This window comes from Vidua macroura, chromosome 3 (genome assembly GCF_024509145.1).
Source record: "Vidua macroura isolate BioBank_ID:100142 chromosome 3, ASM2450914v1, whole genome shotgun sequence".
NCBI lineage: Eukaryota > Metazoa > Chordata > Aves > Passeriformes > Viduidae > Vidua > Vidua macroura.
This window is the reverse complement of record NC_071573.1, coordinates 47,560,274-47,585,393: the sequence shown is the minus strand read 5'-3', so window position 1 is coordinate 47,585,393 and position 25,120 is coordinate 47,560,274. Positions and strand designations below refer to the sequence as shown.

Here is a 25,120-nt window from a genome sequence, read left to right as displayed (position 1 = left end):
GCTGAACTGCTCAATTCAGAAGTAGAAGGAAAAACACCTGCATCAGTGTTCTCATCAACAAAAGAGCCAAAAGAGCCTAAGAAGGTGATCAAAGTGCAATGAGTTCTTTTGCTCCTATAAAGATTATGTTTGGATGTAATGTCAAGCTACTTGCAAAATAAATACAGATTTACATCCCATAAATACTTAGTATTTATATTTTAAAATAAACTAATCTGTAAAACTTTCAGTCTTATTGGTCGCATAGAAAACCCATGACTTCAAAACTTCATATCCTTTGGCTTGCCCCTCCTTCCCACCCCCACCTCCCAATTCTGTCCCCCTCCTCCCTTTTTCCCCCCACCCCAGTTTTTTTCCTTTTCCCCCATATCATTTTTGACATAATTCATCTAAAATTTATAAGGTCATATTTTAATCTGTAATAGTTCCAACAACTTGACAACTACTGCTACTTTCTTGGGATTCATCTTTATCTTAGGTAAAAGAAATGTGAATCTCCAGTGCAGAAAGTTTAATCCTAAATGGGGCTCTTTAAAATAAATGTTGTGTTTACACAACAGTGCTAAGACCTTATGTCCCTGTACTAATGTAAGTTGCGGCAATCCCACAAGGGTCATGACTGCATAATTTTTAAAGATCCTCAGAAAATAAGCGAAAGAAAAGAGAATTCTTAAACATGACTTCCATTACTTGCAAGCCACCCCCTCCACCCCCACTGAAAATTAGTAGGTGGGGTATGGCCGCACTGAGTTACCATAAATTAATAACTTCATATCATTACTTACCTTCTTGCTCTCAGTACCTTTGTGATATACTTGTCTATTAAGAAATACTCAAAATTTTCATCCTGACAATGTTAAAGCGCACAAAGTTAACTTACACTAGGGAGACTGGGGCTTTAACACAGGTACATTCAACATGGATCAGAGGCAAGACACCACTTAGAACTGCTTGCACACAGTTTTACTGTGGCAGTAATTCACCTTGATCTAAATCTTGTGTAAGAAAGCAGAACAGTAAACAAAATCTCCAAGCAGAAGCCATGGATTAAGTTGAGTTGTTGCTTCAGACTGTTTTGAAATGACTTAAGAGTTTTAAATACCTTCAAGAACATGCACCAACATTTCTAGGAAGCAATAAAATAAGAATCAATTAAGCATGAATATGTTTTGCAAAATGTGAAGTAACAAAAGTAGAAGATTTCATTGAAACGACTGAATCATTGGCATGATTTCTCTCTTACAAACATAATTCAATTTTTAGACAGTTGTTCTGTTCCCTAACTTGTATCCCTAATATAAAAACTGTATCAATAGCGGTTTTCTACATACATGTAAATATATATTCACACATACAACAAAATATATCACCAGCTTTTATATAGCTGTACACAGTTAATATAAACAGTTACAGTACATACATTTCAAACAAATGCCTACTTTGTTAAGGACAGCAGTTACTGATTATGTGAAGTCAAACTTCATACACCTATACAGTTTGTTTACAGAAAGTGTGCAAGTTCAGCTCATAGAGAACAGATATATTTTGTTTGACTCAGTATGTCGCCTTCTTGTCTAGGCAGGAAAAAAAAAGTGGAGAGCAATGCTGTAATCCTTTCAGAACAAAATGTTTAAATACAAACATGATTGCCATTGTAGACTGTTTAATTTAGAGAGATTGTATTTCAGTTCTGGCTTTGAGAGGTTTGCTGATTTGACTATAGAGACTACTTCAATGCTTATCTTAATTGTTTAGATAAGATTTGTTTGAATTTGGCAGGTGAAAAAAACATGGGTGTGGGATATAGGAAGGTTGAGAAAAGACTGGCATTTTACCAGATTATGCGTATTTTAAACTACAGTGCATAGAGGAGCAAACAGTCTCAATGAAGCTGCCAGGGGCTGGTCATCGGGGAGTGAATTTGAAGTGTGAGACTGAGTGGCAGGATTCAAGATTTTCAACAAACTGATAACTCCCAAAACACTACAGAAGGGTTAACATAGTATACAAATGCTAATTATATAATACACATTTAAATAAGTTAAAAAAATATAACTGTGCTTTATGATTATAGTAGGGGGTTGTTTGCTAGGTTCCTGATCTTAAATGTATTTTTAAAGTGTTTCAAGAACAAGATTTCAATATAAAATTAATACTGGCATATAGGTATATTTTATATGTAAGAATTTCTGTTACAGAAAATATAATTGCTGCTATAAAAAACCCCAATGCCTCTTGGCTTTTATTTCAGTATCAGTCTGTACTAAGCTTTTTCACTTTCTGGTTAAGGTAGTACAGCATGCCACAGGCATTTCATTTAGAGGTTCTCAAAAGAAATATACCTGTCAAGTATATATTTTTTTAGGGCAGACTACTAGAACATGAAAGTTGAGGAATATATTTTGGGGATGTTTATATGTCATATTTACAGTGCAAGTTATAAAAAAAAACTGTACAAACACATCAGCTGCAAAAGCATGTATTGTGTATCAATCTGTCTGAAGACAGGCATGATTTGTATCTTTAAATTCATGATTCAGGTGACATAAAATTTGGGTTTCCTGTGTGTTAAACTTTTCTTTTAGATCCATATAGGCTGTAATGCCTTTCAATCTTGGTTTCAATGGCTTTAAGACCAGGCTAATTTTACCAGTGATTGTGTAACTGGAAGATATTAGCAATACTTATTTTGAATACAAATGAGGCTTCAGGCTTCAAACTAATTAAAACTTTGAATTACATGTGGATTTTTTTCAGAATTTAAATTTGCAGGCTTTTGATTTAATCCCACCTAATCTATTTCTATAACAATAACTCACAGTAAACAAAGTCATGTCTAACTCAGAGAACTGCAGACCATAAACAGAGACAAGCTTTTTATTTCTTGCTTTAGGGAGCTCACTATAAATTATAATTTAAACAAAATGCAGGAGGAGAAGGAAGAAGAAGAAATTTATCTGGAACCATTCACTAGTGAACTGCTGTATTTGATAAAGTTATCAGGGCAGACACCTAAGACACATTTCTTTTCCAAATAATAGATTCTCTACAGTAAGCAGCTAACTTGGGATCTTAGCTTTTTTTCTCTCAATTTACCCATAGTGCATAGTTAATGGAGCTCCTGGTGTGTCTGGTTGGCAATTTAGAATACTTACATTAAATTATTTGTCAACACTAAATGAGCTAATAATTGCCAGCTCATAGATCTGAAAATGAAATTGCTCTTGAAACATTACTACAAAGGAGAGAGTATCTTAGGCTTTCACAGGACTCTGCTTCCAGCTTACTGCAAATGTCTTTATCAATATTGAAAAGAAAGATATTAAAAATAGGAATTAATCCTCAATGAAATTCAGGTGGCAATGGTAATGGGAGAGCTGCTCTTTGCAGAGCAGACCAAAACTCACCCAAAGAACTGCTTTGATTGCACTCTTTGTAATAATGATCAATGACTAATCTAAAACTCTCAAGGAGTGCCTAGAAGTTAAAGCAATTTTTAAACTAGAGCTAGAACCAGTGCAGTATCAAAAAGACCAAAGTAGACAGCAGAATAATCTCAAGAACTTGTCTTTCTATTGAATTGCTTGATCTATTTAACTTACACAAAGAAAGTTCAGAAGCTACGTGATTACATACCTGCATGACAAGATACCTGAAAGTAGACGGCTCTGTAATTTCACAGACCAAAAGCATGAAAGAATGAAGGGTATCTGTACATTAATCTGGCGAATTCACTACGGAAAGCATTTTTAAAGTGCTAAAAGTGAGCGAAATCAACCGTTTGAACGTTTCATGGGATATGTTGACTTCTCCATCATTTAAAGTATTTCTATGAAATCCTAGACTCACCAAATCCAACTGCAAAACTTTCAGCAACTTCAAAGAAAGCAAAAGGTTGAAGGGTCAGAATTTCAGCTGGAACTCAAGATCATTTATACTGCTAAAACATTCATATTTATACAGACTAATAGCCTGAGGCATAAATTAGCAGGCAATATTACATAACTTGCCTTATTTAGCACCCAGAATGCTCTGGCTGCTCTTTAGAAAGCTCTTTCTAAAAACCTAGACTTGAGCTGCATGTCTGCCCTTTGCTAGGTCTCTCTACCAGTCTTCTGTAACATCAGCAAGCTTAAATAATTTTACACATATTACGTGGAATGTTGTTACCGCTTGATGATTTACAACAGAAAGTACTGCAAGTTCTTTTAGCCATGAAGAGACCTATTTCCATTCAGAAAGAAGTTTTCACTGTGGTTTCAGTTAGCCAGTTGTGTGTGATATCACTATCCATACTAGCAGGATAGGAATTAGTTAGGAAGCACTGCATGGAAATACACAGGGTTTCAATCATCATGCAAAGCAGCTCCTCCTTTGCTGTACAAGCAACTGTTTTAGTCACAACCCAAAATGCAAATTTTCTCGGTCAATAACTACGAAAACAAAACACTTGAGAGGTTTCTTCGCAAATCTAAATTTCTCTTTCCTTCTGTCAAACAGTGGTAGTATTTCACTGAAAAAAAATTACATTCTCTCAATTTATTCTCCAAATTAAATTAATTTTTTTTTTTGGCACTGCAGAGAGCATATTATGGTCGCCTAGTATTCTACATGTCTGCCCTGTCTGATGTCTGGATAAACACACCAGGGATTTCATCGTATTAAGGCACATTAAGCCTTTCACCAAATATTCTGAAGTTAGAGTACTAAGGAGCTACAGATGCTAAGAAAGTGATGTAATGATCTTGTGACACCACGTTGTAAGTGTGGTGGGATTATGAAAATAATGCAAAAAGATTTTTGGCTAGGTACATGACAGATGACACAGCTTTACTAATTCAAATCACAATACTGTGATAGCTGAGTGCAGACGGATGCCTGTGTATAGTTTAAGTTCCATCTTTTTTCACACTCCAAAGCATTTCTCAAAAGCTGGTATTAATTCAAGGAAATAAAGGCTGGGATAACAACAAAAACCAAATGTCCATGTACGCAGAAAACCAAAATACATACGTTAAAAGAAAAAAAAACATAAAAGTTATTTGGAACCACATATGTATGTTTCTTACAGTATAATGACTAGCTTTGACCTACTGACTTTTAAGATTATGGGTGGAAGTTGATATTGTTTCAGTTCAGTAACACTGAGCTATGTTTTGTGTCTAGATAGCAAAAGCAATTGCGACTTCACTAACAACAGAAAACACATTACACTAAAACGGAACTGCACACCCATTGCTTGGGGAGGTTTCACGTGAAACAGCAGAACAACAGAAATTAACCTGATCTTTCATTGTGGGTGGATAACCACAAAACAAGAGAAAGACGAGAAAGCAGTAAGTAGGAGAAATCCAGGTACTTCAAAGTGACAGGTACAGGATCACCGACATACTGACTGCAGCACGGGGAGCATTGGGCACTCAGACTAAGCAAAAAACCATTATTTCCCCGGCACTCTTCCTTACCCTCCCCTATCATGGATGATGCATGGACATAGCAAACAAGCCACTCTACCATCTTCGAATTATGCTCTCTTTTCCCTGCACTAGGAGCTACTGTTTAAAGGAGCTATTCCCTGCGTGAGAACTGTGCCGAGAGGCAGCGCCTCGCGGAGTCGCAAGGTCGAGCGCCTTGCCCGGCCGGGCGCCTCCTGGGCGCTGCGGCAGCGGCTCCACTCTGCCGGCGGCCGGGCCGGCGTCTCCCGGGAAGGACGGCAGAGCTCCCGGCGGCGGCAGCAGCGCGGGCCGCTGTTGCCACCTGCTGCTGGAACGGGGACCGGGCCCGGGCGCGCTCGGCCGAGCAGGCGGCAAAAGCCCCGCGGTTGGCGAGGGGCCGCCACCGCCCCGCCCGGGGAGGAGCGCGGAGCGGGCAGGAGCGAGAGAGACGAGGCAGAACCGCTGCTCAGGTAAGCCGAGCTGAACGGGGAAAGTCCAGGCTGTGTGAACGATGTGTGAGTCATCTGACATCAGCAAAGGGAAGATTTGTATTTACTGGTGGATGTAATGGCTGTTCCGAGGGGAACAGAAGGACGATAATCAGCGTGACACTAACAATATAAGGCTATACATGGTGCCATAAAGTGTTGCACAGCAGACGAGAGGCAGAGAATACTGAAGGGAGCGATAGCCGGGTAAGATAAAGCAACTGGGTGTAAAAGATGTACCACGTTCCCTATGGAGGAAGTTCTCGCCTGAACAGAAAAAGCAAAGTCAGTGCCATCTTACAGATCACTCAACAAGCAGCTTAATAATGACTCCTAAATGGTATTTTACCATTTATGTGTAAGCCAGTATGCCACATAGTAAACATACTAGCGTGAGGTTTAATCTGTTAGCCATACTTCTTGAGCTGTCATTCAGATCTAAATTTTACGGTATCAGTTATTACTCAAAGCAGCTATGCAGATTTACCAAAAGAGGCAAAGTAATGCTTGATCGACTTCTGAATAAAGTACAAAGCAATTGGAGATGCCAAACCAGCCTTTAACAAAATTTCTCCATAGGATAAGGGAATAAAATTTTTAGTACTAACACCATAAATTTAGATTTTTCCACCAGAAATTTGCTTAAAATGAGAGGATAGTTGAAAGCCTAAAGAAAGGTTAAAGGTCAGAAGAAAGCTTAAAGACACTTCATTAGACCCGCAGAGAAAAAAGTCAACTGAAAAATTTAAATGCACCCTTTTCCCTCTCTTGTCTTTTCACATCCTCAATATTCCTACTCCTCAAAATCACATATATGATTAAATATAAGAGCATGGGGGACACCTGTAAATAAAAGATACTCTTCAAAAGTGGAAATCAGCCAACGAAAACAAAAAGTAAAGTCTTGGAAGTTCAATGTATATTGGACAAAAACAAAAAGGGTCTAAACCCAACTTGCCAATTTCATAAAGCTAGTAATAAAACTGCTTTCAAACACATCACATGTATGAAGTCTGACAGGAAACAGCTGGGCATGCAGATAATCTGGCTGTAAAAAGAGCACAAAAGAAAGAGAATCAGAAAAGGTTAAATAAACTATTTGTGTAAGGATTCACAACCACAGAAAAGGTCAAAGAGGCTCTCAGACAAATTCTACACTTCTCAAGTGATGTGTTTTGGGCACTGTCTCAAATTGAACAAGCTTCAGAACAAACAAATGAAAATTTTAAGAGGATTCCTCAGATGATACGGAAACTACAAACCAGTCAGTCTGATTTTTATGCCTGGAAAATGCCTATGTGTTGTACAGAAGAACAGTTTTTTAAAGAACATACAGCTAAACCAATGTAATGAGAAAGCGAGGTAACACAATTTGTAGTAGGCACTCACAAGCAACAAATTAAGTAGTGCTGCTTTAATGGAGTGTCTACAAAGGCCCAGGTAAGAATGATCAGTTTAATAAATCAAGTTAATACTGAATTTGTAAAAGGCTCCTCACTATCCTTACCTAAGGTTTCAAAAAAAATTATGTTGTTGTGGTAGATGAGGAGACATCTACTTGGATTAAAAATACCACACCAACAGACCAAAAAAAAAAAAAAAAAACACCAAAACCTGCTAAAAAAAATTAATTAATAAAATGAAAGATTAGATTTCAAATTAGAAATTTGCAGCATAGAAGCCTTACTAGGATTTCTACAGGTTAATCTGCTGTTTAATGAACATGAGGCGTCAATGTTCTCAGGCAGTAGCACAACTTAAAAGCTGACCACAAACACATATAAAAGGATCTCTCAAATATTTATTGTCAATACATGCAAAGTAGATGGGAAAAAAACAACCCAGACTGTAAAAGTCCTGTGATGCATACAGAATTAGCAACTGCTGCCCCAAAAAGACACTCCGATTTTTTTTTATAGTTCCCTGAAAAAATAAGCTCAAAAATTAGCAGCAGTGAAGGGCAAACAAAATATCAGCAACAATACAGAAAAAACAGAGCCTGAAAAAAGATGATTTGACCTCTTGGCACAGGCATATGGTGCACAAAGATCTTGAAAGCAGCATGCACAGCCAGTCAGTCACCTCCTTGGCAAAGAAAAGAAAGAATCATGGACTGTAGAGTGGTGACAAGGAAAAATCAAAAGAAGAGATAACATGTATGAAAGCTCTTCCAAATAAACTTTTAAATTTGAAGTGAACTACTGCAATAAGATAAGAGACCTACAAAAATTACATAATGAGCAGTCAGTGCCACTCACTTTAGCTTTTTATTTTATGGTTATCTACAGAGGAGATCAGGTACAAAGCTAGATAGATCTCCTCTTGGTCAAATATAACATATAGTTTTAATTGATTTTTTTTTAAAGAGACAGATAAAAATACAGTTATAGGTACGCTGAATATTTAAAAAAAAGTTTTACCTATTTTTCTTGCAATGATTCTAAATCCCCATTTTAACTACCTTATATTTAAATTGTTAGTTGCTATATACATATTAATTACATTAATTTTTGAATGAAAATTTTTTGTATGTATAAATTTATCCAAATCTAACAAACACATGAAAAATCACAAACAAGCTGTTGTGGCAAACATCCTTTTCTTTTAAACCTTTTCATGTAATGAAAAAAAATGTAACTGTATTATCCCTAATTAATAGGGATTTCTTAATTTTAACCTCTATGTAGTTCAGCAATAAGAGTGTGTATATATATATATATATATATATATATATGTATATAAGAGTATGACCAGTGGAAAAAATACTTCTGCTATGAAAGAGACACAAGGTGCTCTTTTTCTCCCTCCACCCAATTTTTACACAGTACTAATGCTAACAGCACATATTTTCTTGCTTTTATGCTAAGAATTTTGTAATCATCCCTCTTCTGAGTGAGTACACAGTTCATAAACGAGAAATAACAGTACAGGGTTTTTTTTGTTTCTTTTGGGAGAAGAGAACGTTCCTGAAACTGTTCTTTAACTTTCGAAGTTAGATCAGACTTGCAAGAAAAAATAACCATGGTTTCAAATGAAACAACAGACAGACAATGCAGTTACATTTTCTTACAAAACTTCTCTATTAAATTACATTCATATGTTCTTAACAACAACAAAAATCTTTAATTATCCAAACTGTCCAATGTGGCAGTAATTAGTCTCTGCTGATTCAAATATTGTGAAGAAAACTCAATATTGTTTTCCTCATTTAAAACCCTAAACTTACGTTCTTTAAAATGCATTTTGTATTATAGAAAAAAATGGTATAATTCTATAAATTTGTTTTTAAGTGTAGATGTCATATGACATGAAAGATTCAGTTCCTTTCTTGATGATACTAATATTTCTGTCCTTCATTATCTTGATTTACTGTACATATATTAAAAGAAAATTATCATTGAAGTTGTGTCCTGTAGCAATGGTTGCTATTGCTTTATTGACCTCTGGTCACTGTACAATAAGTTTCAGAAAATCTTAGAAGATAGAAAGAGGACTAGAGGCATGCTTTAAATAATCAGGGCTGTTTTTCAGGACCTTCACCCACAGCTCAGGGGTTTATGTCACATCCATTGGAAATCCACTGGAAACTCCTCTGACCAGTGGCCAGATAAGGGCTCCAAAATCACTGCTCAATACAGAACACCGTGGGCATAGTAACAGCCTCAAAGCAATGTGTGACACTCTAACTCTAGCCTGTATTCTATAAAAGTCATTTTGTGTATTCCATTTTCCTTCCCAATAATTTCCCAAGAGGAGCTTCTAAAGTAATTATAAGTGAATAAAACATGTAAGCATACAATCTAACAGCAGGCATAATGTAATGAATATGGTGGCATGAAGTCAAGAAGAAATAGAGAAATAAGACACAGAATTATGGTGCAAAGTTTTGAGGAAGTGCTAGTACACTAGAGAAAAAACTGCAGAATCAAACCAATCTTTACTTGGGTGTGTCTCTGAAGAATCTAAATAGGTGTAAGAAAGGCTATCAGAGAGGAAGTTTTAACCATAGTCTTTTAAGGTTTTGGGTGATTGCACATGCAATATTTGATTAGGAAAAAAGAGAAAGATTTAAAGAATTTCAATTCTCTACTAATAAACCTGAAGTGACAGGTAAAGTTTCAGACTTTGTAATTAACCTGCACTGATTGCAATAACTTTATTTATGATTAATTTAATAAAGAAATACAGACATGACACCTAACAGCAAAAAGGTCTGCATATCTTCCTACAGCCAACATTTTCCCCCACAGCTTAAATGGACAGAAATAACAAATTTGGGCAGCAGGTTTACTTATACTTACTAGTATTACAGTGGCCAGATAACTTGATCCAATCATGTATTGTTTTGTCCTCATAACTTGTTTAATCAGTAAGATATCTTTTAGGAAAGTACTGAAATATTTATGAAGAATGGGTACTGTAAGTTTCAAATGATTGTGCTTGTGCACACACGTCGTTAGGATAAATAATGCTCAGATTACCTCTGGACTTTCTATAAAATAAACTAATCCTGAGTCTTATTTTCCAGATGTTCAGTCATTCTTTCCTGATTGCTTTCAATTTAGAACATCTCTTGGACCTAGACTACGTGATAGTTCAATACATTAATAATTCCTGCTCAGGACATTGAAATAATGCAGCATAAAAGACCTTTTATCATCCTTCTCTAGTGAAATCATCCAAGTCTCTCCTTGCTCATCATTTCTACATATCAGCATGAGTGGTCAAGTAAGAAAACAAACCCAGGATTTTCTCTTGTTCTTTTGTCACTAATAGTCAAATACTAAGAATAAACATTTCTTTTTCTTGCTAACATTTAAAATATGTTCACTTCCTGCACATCTGTCTTGAATTCAGGGCTGAAGATATGTTTGTTGTTCAAAGTTGTACTTCTGTTAGCAGAACAAACTCTGCTGCAGATATAACTTCCAGTAAAATAAGCTCAAGTCCAGATTACAGGGTTGGTTTTTACCAGCTGTTATGTGAATCTTCCTTCCCCTTGCTGTAATTAATTTTCCTAGTTAATTCTTTTTTCGAGGCCTGTAATAGTGTCTTCGCCTTCCCTTTCTTTTCGCCCCTGCAGATATCAGAGTGGGACAGGTAGTTCCATCAAAATCTGCAGACTACCCGTATCTCAGAGAGTGGGAAAAAATTACTTATTAAATGAAAAAAATGAGAAGTCATCCAAAATTCAGAGACATGAATCTTCAAACTACTTCCAAAAGAGCCAGGGCAACCACAAGGTGCTATGCAAAATTTTACATAAAAATAGTTAAGAGTATTGTAGCAACACAGTCCCTGGAGTGAAAAACCTTGTTGAGAGAAACATAATAAATTGGAAAAGGTAACAGACAACTTCAAAAGACAAAGAACTGCATATGCCATTTTTGAAAAACTTTCAACATTTACAAGGCATGCTTAGAACTAAGGCAATTTTCATGTGCCAAGGAATAATTTCCATACATGTAATAAATACTAGATTAAAATCTCACTGTGTAATAAATTTAATATTTAGGTGCACAAAATACCAAATTTGCCTTTTTTTCTGGCTGACATCTTCAGTTTACTTCTTTCCTTCTATTTTTATACACACACAAAACTTTTTGCTATTCTTACTGCACTTATCACCAGTTGTAAACACAGAGGAAGATACACTGTTTCTTTATAAATAAAGGGATTGGGGAAGGCACTGACAAACTTATTATCTGCACCATGGCTGCAATGTCAAACAGTTGCTATATTTCAAGTGCTGACAGACAGCTTGAACAAAGATACCTTATTTACAAGACACGGCCCCTAAATGCAGACACAGGCTTAACATGTAATTATATTTCAATGTATAGGGTGTTCATCATAGGTTACTCTTTACAGTTACACCAGAATCTTGTGCCCTAATCTGAGCACACTTTGCATCTCTGAAATGTTAAGAAAAACCCCACTCAAAATGTTAACTTTAAACCCCAAGTCTTTTCTCTAGGAAGAAAATCTGAACTATAAAGGAAAAGAGGTAAGAAGTGCTTGTTTGGCATTTCTCAAGCTTTGGCCATATCATGCAGCCAAATACAGCAATATTTCCAGTGGTAACATAATGTTGGATAAAGGATACTTGTGGTGTAGTGAAAATACAAAAGCAAGCAAAATGCCTGGATAAAGTGTTTTGCGTAGTTGATAGATGTGTGTGAAAAAACCCCAGGCATCAGTAAGACCTTGTGTGAAATCAGAGAAACCACGAGTACTCATTTTTGTACTAATAACAGAGAAAGGGCAACTAAAGAGACCAACATTTCTTACAGTTCTAGCCTTGCCTGCATAAAATAGATGGGAGTTCTGTTAGCAAAATTTAACAAAAATTAACCTAGCAAACTTTGAAGCACTACTAGAAAGACACACTAGAGTACAGAATAAATGTGCTCTGATTATTACAACTACTCTTTCCATACTGTAAAAATATTTTAAAAGCAGACAGGCTCTGGGGATTTGTTTTACTAAACCTATTTCCAAAGCTGGAAGCAGACAAATGCAATTCTGCAAGCAGACACTTAACAACCATATAATAAAAGAAAATTATTTAAGAGGTATTCCAATATATATACTGAGATCTTCTATTGAATGCCACATCTGATCAGATATGCAGAGAATACTCTTGCAGACAATATTTAATCTGTATTTTGTATCTTAAAAAGCAAATAAAACTACAACAAAAACACCAGCCAAAGTACAAAAATTTAACAAGACACGAAACACAACATTGACTAGGTCTCAAGCTATTTTAAGGTCTTCATCTAAACACATTCTGATTTAAAACTTAAAATCCTAAATTAATTAGGTGGATTAATAGCCAGCATAATTGTTTTCCATTCTGTTCATGTAGAACTACAAAATTTTTCAAAAGTACTGTACCAGAAAAATACAACACAGTAAGTAGCATGCAAAAAAGAAATGTAATATCACTCAGCACTGAACATTTCTCTCTCCTTCTGGGTGCCTTTCTAAGGCCAGTAAAAAAACCCAAAAATTACTTGTCTGTGATTTGCATGAACACTGCATCCTAAAAATATGCTTTATGTTTCATATAGGGAATATTTACAAGAAAGCTATAAGTTACCTAGTACCACAAATTGTCAGGAGGGGGATGGGGGAAAGTTTCATTTGACTGCACTCCTTATTTATGGAAAACAATTGCTTGTAGGGTACCGAGATATGTGTAAATTTATATGTCAGTGTACATCAAACATGGAAAAACCTCAAGACCACTACTAAAAGGCCTACCCCTGGGCTAGGGAACAAAAAACACTGATCACAGATTTTACTGTATTAATTGTAATGCAACTTAAATATTAAAGATGCAAATACATCAACTGACTATTTTTGTTAGTGCACGCACTCAATCAGTATTTGAATTTTTGTTAGTACATTCTTGTTAGCACGTTCAAATTGCTGCAGAAAATCCTAAATGTTGTAACACTCAAAAATATGTAAATCCTCTATTTTTAATAAAGAATTAAGAACGTTGCATACATTAATATACACATGCATAAATATGTATAAATATGCATATATAAATACTTGGGGTTTTGATTTTATAATTTCTGCATGGGCTCTATGGTTAGATCACTCAGAGGCCTCTGCATGGAGTGACTGATGCCAGAAATACTTCTGGGCAATATCTCTATTTTCTTTGCCCCCACCATGCAAATATTTCCTGCTCTTCACTACATTTTCTCTATGTCTATTTTATGTTCTTAAAAAAAAAAAAAAAAAGACTTCTACACCAACCATTTTCACAAATTCCCCCACCTGAAAACAAGTTTCTTGTGTTTGTTTAATCACTTCTGCACAGCAAGGGAATAAAAGAACTATTAGATTCCCTTTTGCAAAGACTTTTGGTTTTAGAAAACAGCATTGAAAGAAGAATATACAAAATCTGCACACAGCTCTTAGATGATCATGTGTGCTTAATATTGTAATAGGATAAAGGTTAAGAATAATATTGTTTGACCCCTTCAACTACTGACATTCATGCCATGTTATTGTTAGTGTTGCATGCTAAGCAAGCAAATTTTCAATGAACTTGTGTTGGCTTTACCACAGACACAGATGTTAGGCGGACTCCTTTTTTCATAAGGTTCTCATTATTAACTGAAACCAAGTTGAATATTTGACTGAAGGAAAGGACCATATCATTGTTTTCAGATTTTGCTCTATGACTTAACTGAACTACATCTGCCAGCTTTGGAAATACCAAGTACTTCTTGGCGCCAGCACTGGCGCCTTGCTCTATGACTACCATCTTAAGTGCTTCAGCTTGAGGAAGTCTAGTAACCATCAAAACAGTTTAATAAAATCTTAAAACTGTGATTACGAGTTACTCACTAGCTGACAGAGTGCTCTCAAATTTGTTCTATTTATTAATAATTTCGCAAAATAAGCGAATCATAGTAAACTGAATGCATGGCTGTAAATTTGTAGCCTAGAAAGTTCACAAGATGTTTTTTTGATTTATGAAGTCTGTGTTACACTTGAAACCACATTTATTTAATAGATAGGCTGGCACTTCACAGGATAATTCAATCTGCTTGAAATCTATCCAAAGCCTTTGGGAAACGTAAGGGATGCTCTGAATATAAATGCAATTCCACTTTTCACCTTTTTGCACTACTGTCTCTTAGCATAAATGTGAAAAGTATTTCACTCCCCTAGAACATCTTGCCTTGTAAAAAATGCTGTTGAAGATGAAAGAACACCACAGTTTGCACTAACCCAAATATAGGAACTATTTTATAAAACAAATAAATTAAACATTACAATTCAGTTTTCAGGATATGTCTCAAGGTTATCTGAATTAAAATAAAGAACAAATCATTATTTCTTCCTCAAAAAGACCAAAAATCCAAGTGTCTGTATTATATACCACTTATACAGCTGATGCTGAAAGAGGAATATAAATGCCAGAACAAACTATTTTCAGAAAAAATAGTATAAAAAGGCCTCATATTAATTTATTTTATATATCAAAATATATAAATATTTAGCATTTCCAGATAATTAATTATGTGATCTGAGAATAATCAATAGTTATTTCACTTACCATGCTGAATGTCCTTCATGTCTAAATGAAGGCTAGACATTAATATTCCAACGGCTTGAGATCTTTTGTTACTTAACAACTTGACAACCTGCCAAAAGAAATAGAAGTATTATTATATTATGCAGGATAATATACAAGATATTTTGCATTACTAATAACATATTCAAGAAATAGTTCTTTGTAGTCTATATATATATCCAAAAATGAGCAAATTTATTATTCTTAAAGTTTGCTTCTGCTATATAAATCCATTACAAATGTATGTAATTTTATCACCTAATTGAATTTAATCCTAAAAGGTACCCCTAGTCTTCCTTCTTCATTAGAATGCACATTCTACTTCACACTGATGTTACTAAGTGTATGAAACACACTGTCAAATAAAAAAAAATCCAACTGTGTCTATCTTGGAATTGCTTTGATTTCTAAAACCACACAATGATTTCCATCTTTGATGTAAGTTAAAACTGTGAGAATTTGTATTTTATTTGAATGTTTGACGTAGTAGGCGCCAATATGAATTTTATTTTAAAATCAAAATAACCATGTACACATTGGGGTTTTCTTTGATCACTTCAAAGATTATAAAAGGTCACAAAGCTTTTTTGTTTTCAAAATAGAAAAAAAAAAAAAAACCAAAACAAAATCAAGCCATCAAAATGTCTTGCTTTAGGGGGTTAAAAATCAATGATTAAAATAGACTTTCATACATGTTGGTTTTGCAAGCATAAAAGCAGCATGTAATTCACAGACTATCTTACATAGGGCTCTAAGCTGTTTGAATTCAACTTGATGTAAATTTTATATCATTGTTAAGAGAAACGAGTAATGCCAGAAAAGGACTCTTATCTGTAAAACGACATGATTCTGGATGAAATAATTTTCAATGCCAGGATTGAACCATTGCATAGAAGAAAAAGGTTAATATTTACTCTACATAGGTTGCTGAGTTTTACACTGTACTAAACACATTGATGAAAACCTTTGTGAGTCACTTGGAGGAAAAAAGAAAAAACAGATAATTAAAACTGTTAGTTCATGTCTGGAAGCAGATACATATTTTTTCAAGTTACACTGCTACCATTGTAGCGCCAAGAGGCTGTATCATCTACAGTCACACTGGCAAAATTATTTAAAAATTAATTAACAGAAAAGAGATTAGAAAAAGTAGAATTAGGTAAGCCAGTGTAAAGAATTTAATGATCCAATTCACATCTTAAAAATTAAAAAAAAGTACCCAGAAGATATTTGCCTTGTGATTCATTGATTCATTGCCAACTTTGATTCACTTACATTTTCAGATGCAGTTCTGTACACTGATGTTTGAATGGTGGAAGAGAAGGAAAAACCTGACCCTGAACTCTGCCACTGGAACTGCTTAGGAAAGGAAACTTGAGAAATTCACTATACTTACAGTATAGGTTTTCTGAGAATGTGCTTGGCTGGCTGACTGTTTAATTTTATTTTTCCCCTTCCTAAATATTCATAACCATTGATTATTAAGATATTTCATCTCCCTTTTCTCACAGATGCCAAACTAGCTGCAGTGGAGTGAAAATACAGCTGTAGAAGCCCTGAAGATAAGACTAATGTCTATTTCTCAAACATGAACAGCCAGATTGCTGTGCTGCCAACCAAGAATCTTTGGTAATGACATGCTGTGAGAAGTAACAGGATGTGGCTGGAGAAGGGGATCTTACAAGGGTAGGCCAGCAATTTTCCAGGACAGAAATCCTTGTTCTGGCTCCTGGAGATAAGCACAGCATGGTACAGTGCACATGCAGGAATGAGGTTGAGAAAAAGGATTGTTGACCAAAAGCCGGCCCAGTAGAGGGAGATCAAGACACCAGAGACTTCCCGAAGCCCTCCAACCTATTTCCAGAAAGGTCTAGAGGAATGAACTGTGCATGATAACTGATTTGCATAGAAAGCAAGAAACTTATCTCCAGGGCAGAGAAAACTTATCTATAAATAAGTACTCCCATGAAGCTCAGGTATACATGCTCCAGGACTCTGGACATCCCATTAGCTGTATTGAAACTAGAGCAAGGACTGGTGATCTTTCTCCCTTCCTCTCTCCAATTTCTCTCACTCACTCTACCTCTTTATTCAAATCCCAGCACGGTGTGCTTATACTGGAAAATAAGGGAATAACATATCAATTTCCATGACAAGTGTGTAATTTGCTAATAAAACTTTCTACACTTTTACAGACCTTCTGACTTTTGTCATTCTTTTTTGACCATGAGCATCTGCACACCTGTGTGTTCCCTTCCCTTTTGAGGTGGGATGCCTCAACAGCAAAAATACTGTTAATTAACCAAAAATTTTCACATTGGAAAAGAAGTATGTCATAACTGATGTTCAGAAGGTTAAAGACCTAAATTCAAGGCATGGTTACTCACGCCACCTGTCAAAAATTAGCAAGAAATTCCTACGTAATTTTTTAATCCATTTAATATATTATTTGGAATTTTAAACTAAGATAGGATAGTAAGATTCTTTAGAATTCAAATGTAAAAGTAATGTAATTCAGAAAAATGCAATTAGGATAACCTGCACTATAGCCTAATAGGCTATAATCACTCAAAGTATTTTTTTAAATGGAACAAAAATTTCATTCAAGCCTGGAACTGAGCTAAAGCTGGGTCAAGATGAGATTTTCTTCTTGTAAAGAGAAGCTGTTATCAATTTATTTCTTTGCTGCTACAAAAGGATTACAAAATAAAGTAGATTTTGGGTAGCAAGGTATAGATCAAATCTTTCTAACAATTAAGTTGCAATCTGTAATAGCAACCAAACAAGTATCTTCCATTTTATCAAAAAAAAAAAAAAAAAAGGGCGTACAAAATTTCAAAAAGAACAGAATTTCTTCAACTCGTGTTGCTACCAAACAATACTTGCAGGAAAGGCAGAGCAACAAAAGAAACAATACTGTATGTTACACAAAAAGTTCAAAAACTTTACCCTAAAGTTGTGTATTCCAACAACATTGAAAAAACTGAATTTGGTAAAGAAGGTGTTGGGGGAACCATTGATTTCAGCTCCTATCATTACTGCTCAAGTCCAAAACATCTTGTATTAATAGCATAACTAACTTTCTGGTGTTAGCATACAGTGGGAGTCCTTTGTTGCTTTTATTTTGAACTAGAAAATTATCCCAAAGCTGACAAGTAAAGTGATTTAATAATCAAATGCAAACTCATTGCAAAAGTGCTGTTAGAAAACAGTAGTCACACAAAATGGCAAGAGCTCATCAGAGGTAAGCTTGTAAGTTTTTTGTCCCTCAGATTCTGCAAAAATGGAGTATAAATGAAACTGATGTGGGATACTATGTTATTGAAAAGTAAAACAAAACAAAAGAAGAAAATCAAGAGTAAAATAGCTTCGTGATCTTCCACAAAAAAAAAAAAAAAACCAAAAAAAAAAAACCAAAAAAAAAACCAAAAAAACCACTACAACTGCATTCAGATATTCAGATGTGAACCTACCTAGAACCAACTTGGCCTTTCCAAAGGAGGCAAAACTATACCGTTCCTCTTAGAGGCCCCAAGAACACAGATGAGTTGTAGTCTGATCTTGGGAATCTCCCACATCTAATTCTTCACCCATGTACTATTATATTTTCTTCAAACTGTGAAATCACAGTTTCTATTTTCCATCAGAATTCTAAAGTTCAGAGAGTTACTAAGATCAGGCTTACAAATACAGCAAGGGGATCAGCACTAGAGAAAAAAGAAACAAATAAATTAACTATATTGTTGTCATGCAGGCTAGAACATGATTCCTGTCCAGGGAGCAGGACCACGCTTAGTGACCTAGTAGAGCCTTTCAAGTCCTGGATAAAAGTTAGCAGGAAAAAGAAGCTTCTTTTTCTGAAAGTGAGCTGATAGACCCGAGAATAATTAGTTGCTGAGTGCCATGTCTTGACAGTGATTAGAAGCAAAACAAAACAAAAAAAACCACTGTTCACATGAAGAGCAAGTTATCTTTGCTGCCAAAATTCTGAACCATGATGATATCAAAAGGGTGACAAAGAGCATGACTGTCAGGTGAATAGGTGCAGAACAGCAACAGTTAAAGCAGTTTCACATAGCAGCTACCAACTTTCCCTGGTTTTATTTAAAATGAAGTATTTATGTAAATTTTTATACTAATTTCTACTATGCTGTTCTTTCCCATTTCAGTCAATTGCATGAATACTAGAGTTTCCTCCAATAGAATGGATGTAACAATACAACACTAATTCAGAAAATATGAATATTAGCATAAATGCCTAAAGCAATTCCCACATTTAAAAGTAAAACAATAAAATAAATCAGCTGCATAGTCTGGGCCTACAGGCTACAGACAAGTGACGCCATTTAAAGGCAGAACAACAAAAGTTCGATAAATTCAATCTCTGCAAGATCTAAAGCCTCAGACACAATACACAGCTCCTTTTTAGTCTGGATTCTGGAACTCTGCTTTAAACAAATTTTAAAAAAATAAATAAAAAGGAAGCTAGAGATATTATCTGCAGCCTGAAGTCTAGGACAAACTTTCTAATTCTTGAGTGGTCCTCATTGTTGAGCATTAACAAACTACATGCCAAATTTGTTCCTGATTGTTTAACACAAACAGTCAAAGAGATATTTAGTGAAAGGTAATGCAAGACACATGTTTGATGAGAACCCCAGATCAAAAAATACGAAGATTCCTTTTCCCCAGAATAATATTTAGTCAATGCATGGAATTTTTCAATTATTCTTGCTGTCTATTTCCGATTTCGAGCATTTAGAAAAAAATATCCCAAAGTTCTCACTGGCTAAGAAAAATTGTTGCGCATAACACAAAGTCACATGCAGGAAACTCCACTTTACAAAGACCCATTGCTCAGACACGTGGCAGGGAAGAGGCAGAAACAAGAAAGTTCCAAATCAAACAGTAAGAGACAGGATCAGGGCAGTAATACAGTTACCTTCTTACCAGGCATTGTAACAAAATGTCTTTTCTGCAGATTCAAGTGTATTACAAATGTAAAATGGGCAATCACAGAAGTGGGCCCATCATATCTTTTCCCTGTATATCCTTCTTATAGGTTTAATAGAATAATATATGCTCACAGGTGGGGGTTTTTGTGTTTGTTGTGGGTTTTAATTAACCTTTTGTTTGCCTTGTTTTAAAGGTAAATTCAGAAGTAACTTCTGGCTAGTAATGGCAATTGTGAGAGTGGAAACAGGGACTACTTCAAGTAGTGTGGTCACTTTGGTGTAAGAGGAGATCAAAAATTTTTCCTTAACATCTACAAAAAAAAAAAAAACCCTAACCCCCCAAAACCAACACCCAGTCCCAGCTGTCTAACAATATATACATGCTGGTGGCACATAATGATTTCACTGACCTCACAGAGCATCAATAACAAAGCATAATTTTCAGCATGTTTCTGTCTCCCATCCTAACCAGAACAGAAAATCCCCTTTGGAAATGAGCTAGTTTCTTTACCCACTGAAGAATTTACTAATCTATATCTTTCCCTTTCACATATAATTTTAGATGTAAGTTGTTGACATGTTATGCAAATAGGTGAAGTCAAGCAGCCATGTCTGAAACTTTATGCTTGAGTGTAGGGATGAAACATAATATTTACTTTTTGTACATTTTCTCTATTACCCTGTTGTGTTATTTCATAAATAAAGCTTTTACCAATATGGATGAGAAACAATTCATGTTCTTTTGGGCTGTTTTAGCACTAAAATAGCACTGTTTGAAATTAACATCCTAAAACTATTTCTATAGGGGTAATCTTTTACTAAGAGATTATTACCCCAGTTAATATAATTTATGACATTAGGTGAAAAAATACTTAGATTGCTTAAATTCAGTTAGAAACTATTTAAGTTAGATAAGCATTGTGTTCCTTAACAGGAGGCTGAGCAATAGCAAATGTCCCTAAGAAACAAGACCCACATTCTAACTCTAAGGACTGGAGTGGCATTTTATTTCCAGAAGTGTTCTCTTCCCACAGCTTCTTTTTGTCACTTAAAATTCAAATATCCTGAAATCATAATCTAAACTGTTTCATATGTGCATCTTTTATGCACCTAATGCTTTTGAAACCAAATGAAATTTTAGCAACCTACTATTTATATTCTGGGGTGGAAACAGTGTTTAAAATCTTAATGTCAATAGATTCATAGTGGACTTTCCACATGAGAAAATCTTTAACATTTTTTTCATTTGCATGATAGATTATAAGCACATGGTCTGTGATTGAAAAGTTCATTGTAGTTACTTCAATAATATTTTCCAAAAGTACAGTTAGAGGGTTACCAGAAAAGTTTCTAAAATGACTGTTCAAAAGTCATTGTTAAAGTTACTGTTAGAAAAGTAACATATTCAAGTCAGCTCAGTCCATTCTATTATGCTGACTGACTTCAAGGTTTTCTGATTATGCACCATTTTTCCTCTAAACGCATTCAATATATGCTGGCCAATATTTGACATGCAAGTATAATCTTAATATTGAGGATGAATATGAGAATTATCATGAGACCATTTTCATTAGCCTCAATCATGAGACCATTTTCTTCCTGCTTTACCAATTACTTGTGTTTTAAGTGCTGCAACAAGTGCTATAAAGCAATTTTTGACACAGGTAACAACCTAATTTAATAAATAATCATTATGCACTGTTCTCATTCCACACAGACAACATGAGCTATGGAAAGGCTTCTATGAAAAAGACTACCCAGCCACATAATTAAAACTTGTACTGTAACTCCACAATACAGCTGAACAAGACACAAGTGAGTTTTACCCTCTGCTTGGATCAAACATTACAGGTTTGATGAGATTAACAATTTGGTTTAAAGGATAACCCAGGTCAAAAACACCCCAGTCTCACAAAAAACTTCTGAGTGAAATTGCTTTAGACAGAATAAGAGGTGCCACAGAATCACAGCTAATATGCTCTATATTTTCAGCTGTCAGATCTCCTCAGTTATTCACTCCTTCCCCAGTTACTTTTCTTAATCTTCCTTTGCCTCCCTCCTCTTGGTTCCTGCTTTCCAAACTACCAGTAAAAAGTCAGAGAAAATCTTCAGGATTCTACCTGAAGTCCCTCCTAAGCAACAGGAACAGACCTATAACCTGTAGAGCATCAAAATTCAAGACACCCTTTATACAGCTAAAAATATATATATATAATAATATATATATAATAAAATTTCTCCATAATTCAAGTCTATGAAACTATGAGGACATGAGCAAAAACAGACCTTGTTTCTTTTCTTAACATTGGCAAAATGAAGGAGACACATACTGGGGGAAAACAACCTACACCCAACAAAACTTGCAGTCCAAAGAGCTAAATTTTGGTAATGTTGTAACAGGAACTTCTAATGAAAGTCAGACCACTTTAATAGGTAGTAATGTCAACCCCACCTACAATACAGCCTATAAAGGACTTTCTTTGAAGATTTAGTAGGCATTCTCCTTGACTGAGCCTGCACACATTTACAGCAGCTGAGAATTTGATATATATGCATTAACAGAGAAAAATAAATCACAGTTTGTGCCATGTCACCAAATAAGAGGTGGTAAGAATAAAATCAGCTGCATTCACAAATAAATAATAATGCTTCATTCTTTCTCTTTCTTTAAAGTTCTGGAATGGATTTTAGTGAAGCCTAATATTGAATAATACTAGGTGTAATTTTTTTTTTTTTAAGCTTTATAGATTTATATTGTATTACTTGCAGATGATCATGCTGAGAAAAAAAATTACAACCAGTAGCTGGGTAGGGTGAAATGAACTTGTTCATTAACAAAAAAACCCCAATACACCTAGAGCAATAAGAATAATTTTACCACTTAAAAACTGCTCACTATTCAGAAAAAATTATATCATTCATATCTATATACATACATAACAAACATATGCATACACTCTCTGGCTTAGACAATGAGAGCCTCTGTGCAGAACAGCAGTGTACTTCAAAATCATTAATCTTTCACCCACTAAAACATCCCAAAACTATCAAATCTTTCTAAAGATTAGCTAGAATTCTCCCTCCTGCCATATGCAAAAATACATTTTTATTTCAGCTTGCAATAAAAAACAGTCTTATTAAAATCATGTGTTTATACAGAGTACCAAATACTTTATGCATTTGAAAGTTATCTGTACATTTTTTCATTACTACTATTTCCAGTGTAACCAGTGCTTCATATCCAATCCATCTAAGCAATACATTCACTAACCAGATCATGCACATCAACACAAGGAGCAAACCAATTGTCAGACAAGAGCTTTTTGGGAAAGGAGCAGAGAGAGAGTCCTGGTTCTGTTCTCTACAGTGCTTCTTCATAGTTCAACAGGTGACAAAACACATCTGTTTTGCATAACATGTCCCTGTAAAAATCACTCCAGAAACACCATTTGTAAGATCTTTACAATACCCGTAACTATCACAGAAGCCATGTAAGTCAGTAACCATTTAAACAGCACTTGGTGCTCCCTGTAAAAAACGTACTTGTGGAATTACAGCCGTGCTTTCCCCAAATAACTGCTTCTCCTAAACATGGATTGACTTCATTATCCAAGTGTTTTCTGCACTATAGATTAAGAGAATTCTAAAATTATGTCCTGCATTCCAAGTTGCTGAGGGGGTGTATGTGGAATATATTTGTGAAGCTGTTCTATTTCAATTGTCTTATGGCAGTACTCTGGAAAGCCCTAACTGGATTCTCACACAACTTTGACATCTGCAATAAATGATAGCTCTAACCATAGTTGTAATGAAAGCTTGTTTATCTGTTTAGTCAATCTTTTCTCCCCAGATACTAAAATTCAACAAGCCAGACTTCACTATTAGGCAATTTCTTTCTATTTTTGAGAGCAGTGCATTTGTTTGATTATCAGAGGAAGAGAAACAGAACTATCTTCTGTGAATTAAAGCAGCTCACAGGAGTGTTTGTAGTAGGTGACAGCAACTACTTTGATTGCCTTAAACTTCTGTGTGGAAATTTCTGTCAGAAAAAACTAGTTCTTTTCAAAGAAGATAAGAATAATCAGTCATTTTAATTTAGCTTTCACTACATTTTTTTTTAACTTACTGACAACATATCTAGGTTTATGGCATTGCAAGAAAAATAAATATTTAGTATTAAAATCCACATCTAATGTTATTCATAATCACTGTCTGTCTTTAAGCTCTTTTTATGTTACAGAAGTAAACAGCCATGATTTCCACTCTGTTGGGAGATTTTCATCACCAAATCTTATGCAATTTTCAGGGACACACAGCATCACTTTTGCATTCCTTTTTTTTTTTTTTACTTAAACAACTATGATATTAATTAATCTAAGAAGAACCATTAAAAATGGCTTTTTCTAGAAGGAGGAAAGAGGAGCAAAGGTCTTGCACTTTGGAGATTTACTGCAGGACAGCAACATAACAATGGAACCTTGCATTTCCTCCCATCCCAGTTAGGACAGCCTAGTGCAGCACCGTTGTATGTGTGTTTGCACTATCCTATCCATCCATTGGTTTTATCCAATACCTTAGGATAATCATCCTAACTTCATTACCAGTCCTGTAGCCTAACACAAGCTGTCAGCACAGTAAAGCACCCGACCAAAATGTGTCTATAGGGACAAGATCTCTAGAACCAAGAGGTGGAGAACTAATAGGTCATATTCAGATATAAGGTCTAGTGAATAGAGATTTTAGAGTCCCACTTTGTATCCCATGTGGAATAAAGTCTTGTACAGCACTAACCTGCATGTCAAAAGATGATGGAAAAATCTGCCTAGTTTTGAATTGAATACAGGAACATGAAACCAAGATAAAACAAGAACTTTAAATGCTTTTCAGGTACCCACATAAGACCATCCCCCTCTCTGACCTGAAAATTTAATTGAAAATTACTTAGCATACCACCACAAATTGATTTTCACACAGCTACCAAGAAGATTACAGCCAAATAGTCATGTAAACATTCAGATTCAATTTTTTATGCTGGGGTTTAAACATCTACATTTTAAAGTATTCTTCCCATTTTTATTATATTGAATACTATTCTGTCTCAAGAAACTGGTTTGATTAATGTTGGATTTTTCCCAG

General features: G+C 35.1%; 1 protein-coding gene across 1 annotated transcript in view; it reads right to left on the bottom strand.

The window, feature by feature from the left end:
* FMN2 (formin 2) overlaps positions 1 to 25,120 on the bottom strand; it is a 152,963-nt gene that overhangs the window by 74,400 nt on the left and 53,443 nt on the right. The window contains exon 8 of the mRNA XM_053973973.1: positions 15,012 to 15,099. Within this exon, the coding sequence (XP_053829948.1) occupies positions 15,012 to 15,099 (88 nt within the window). The remainder of the gene's footprint in view (positions 1 to 15,011; positions 15,100 to 25,120) is intronic.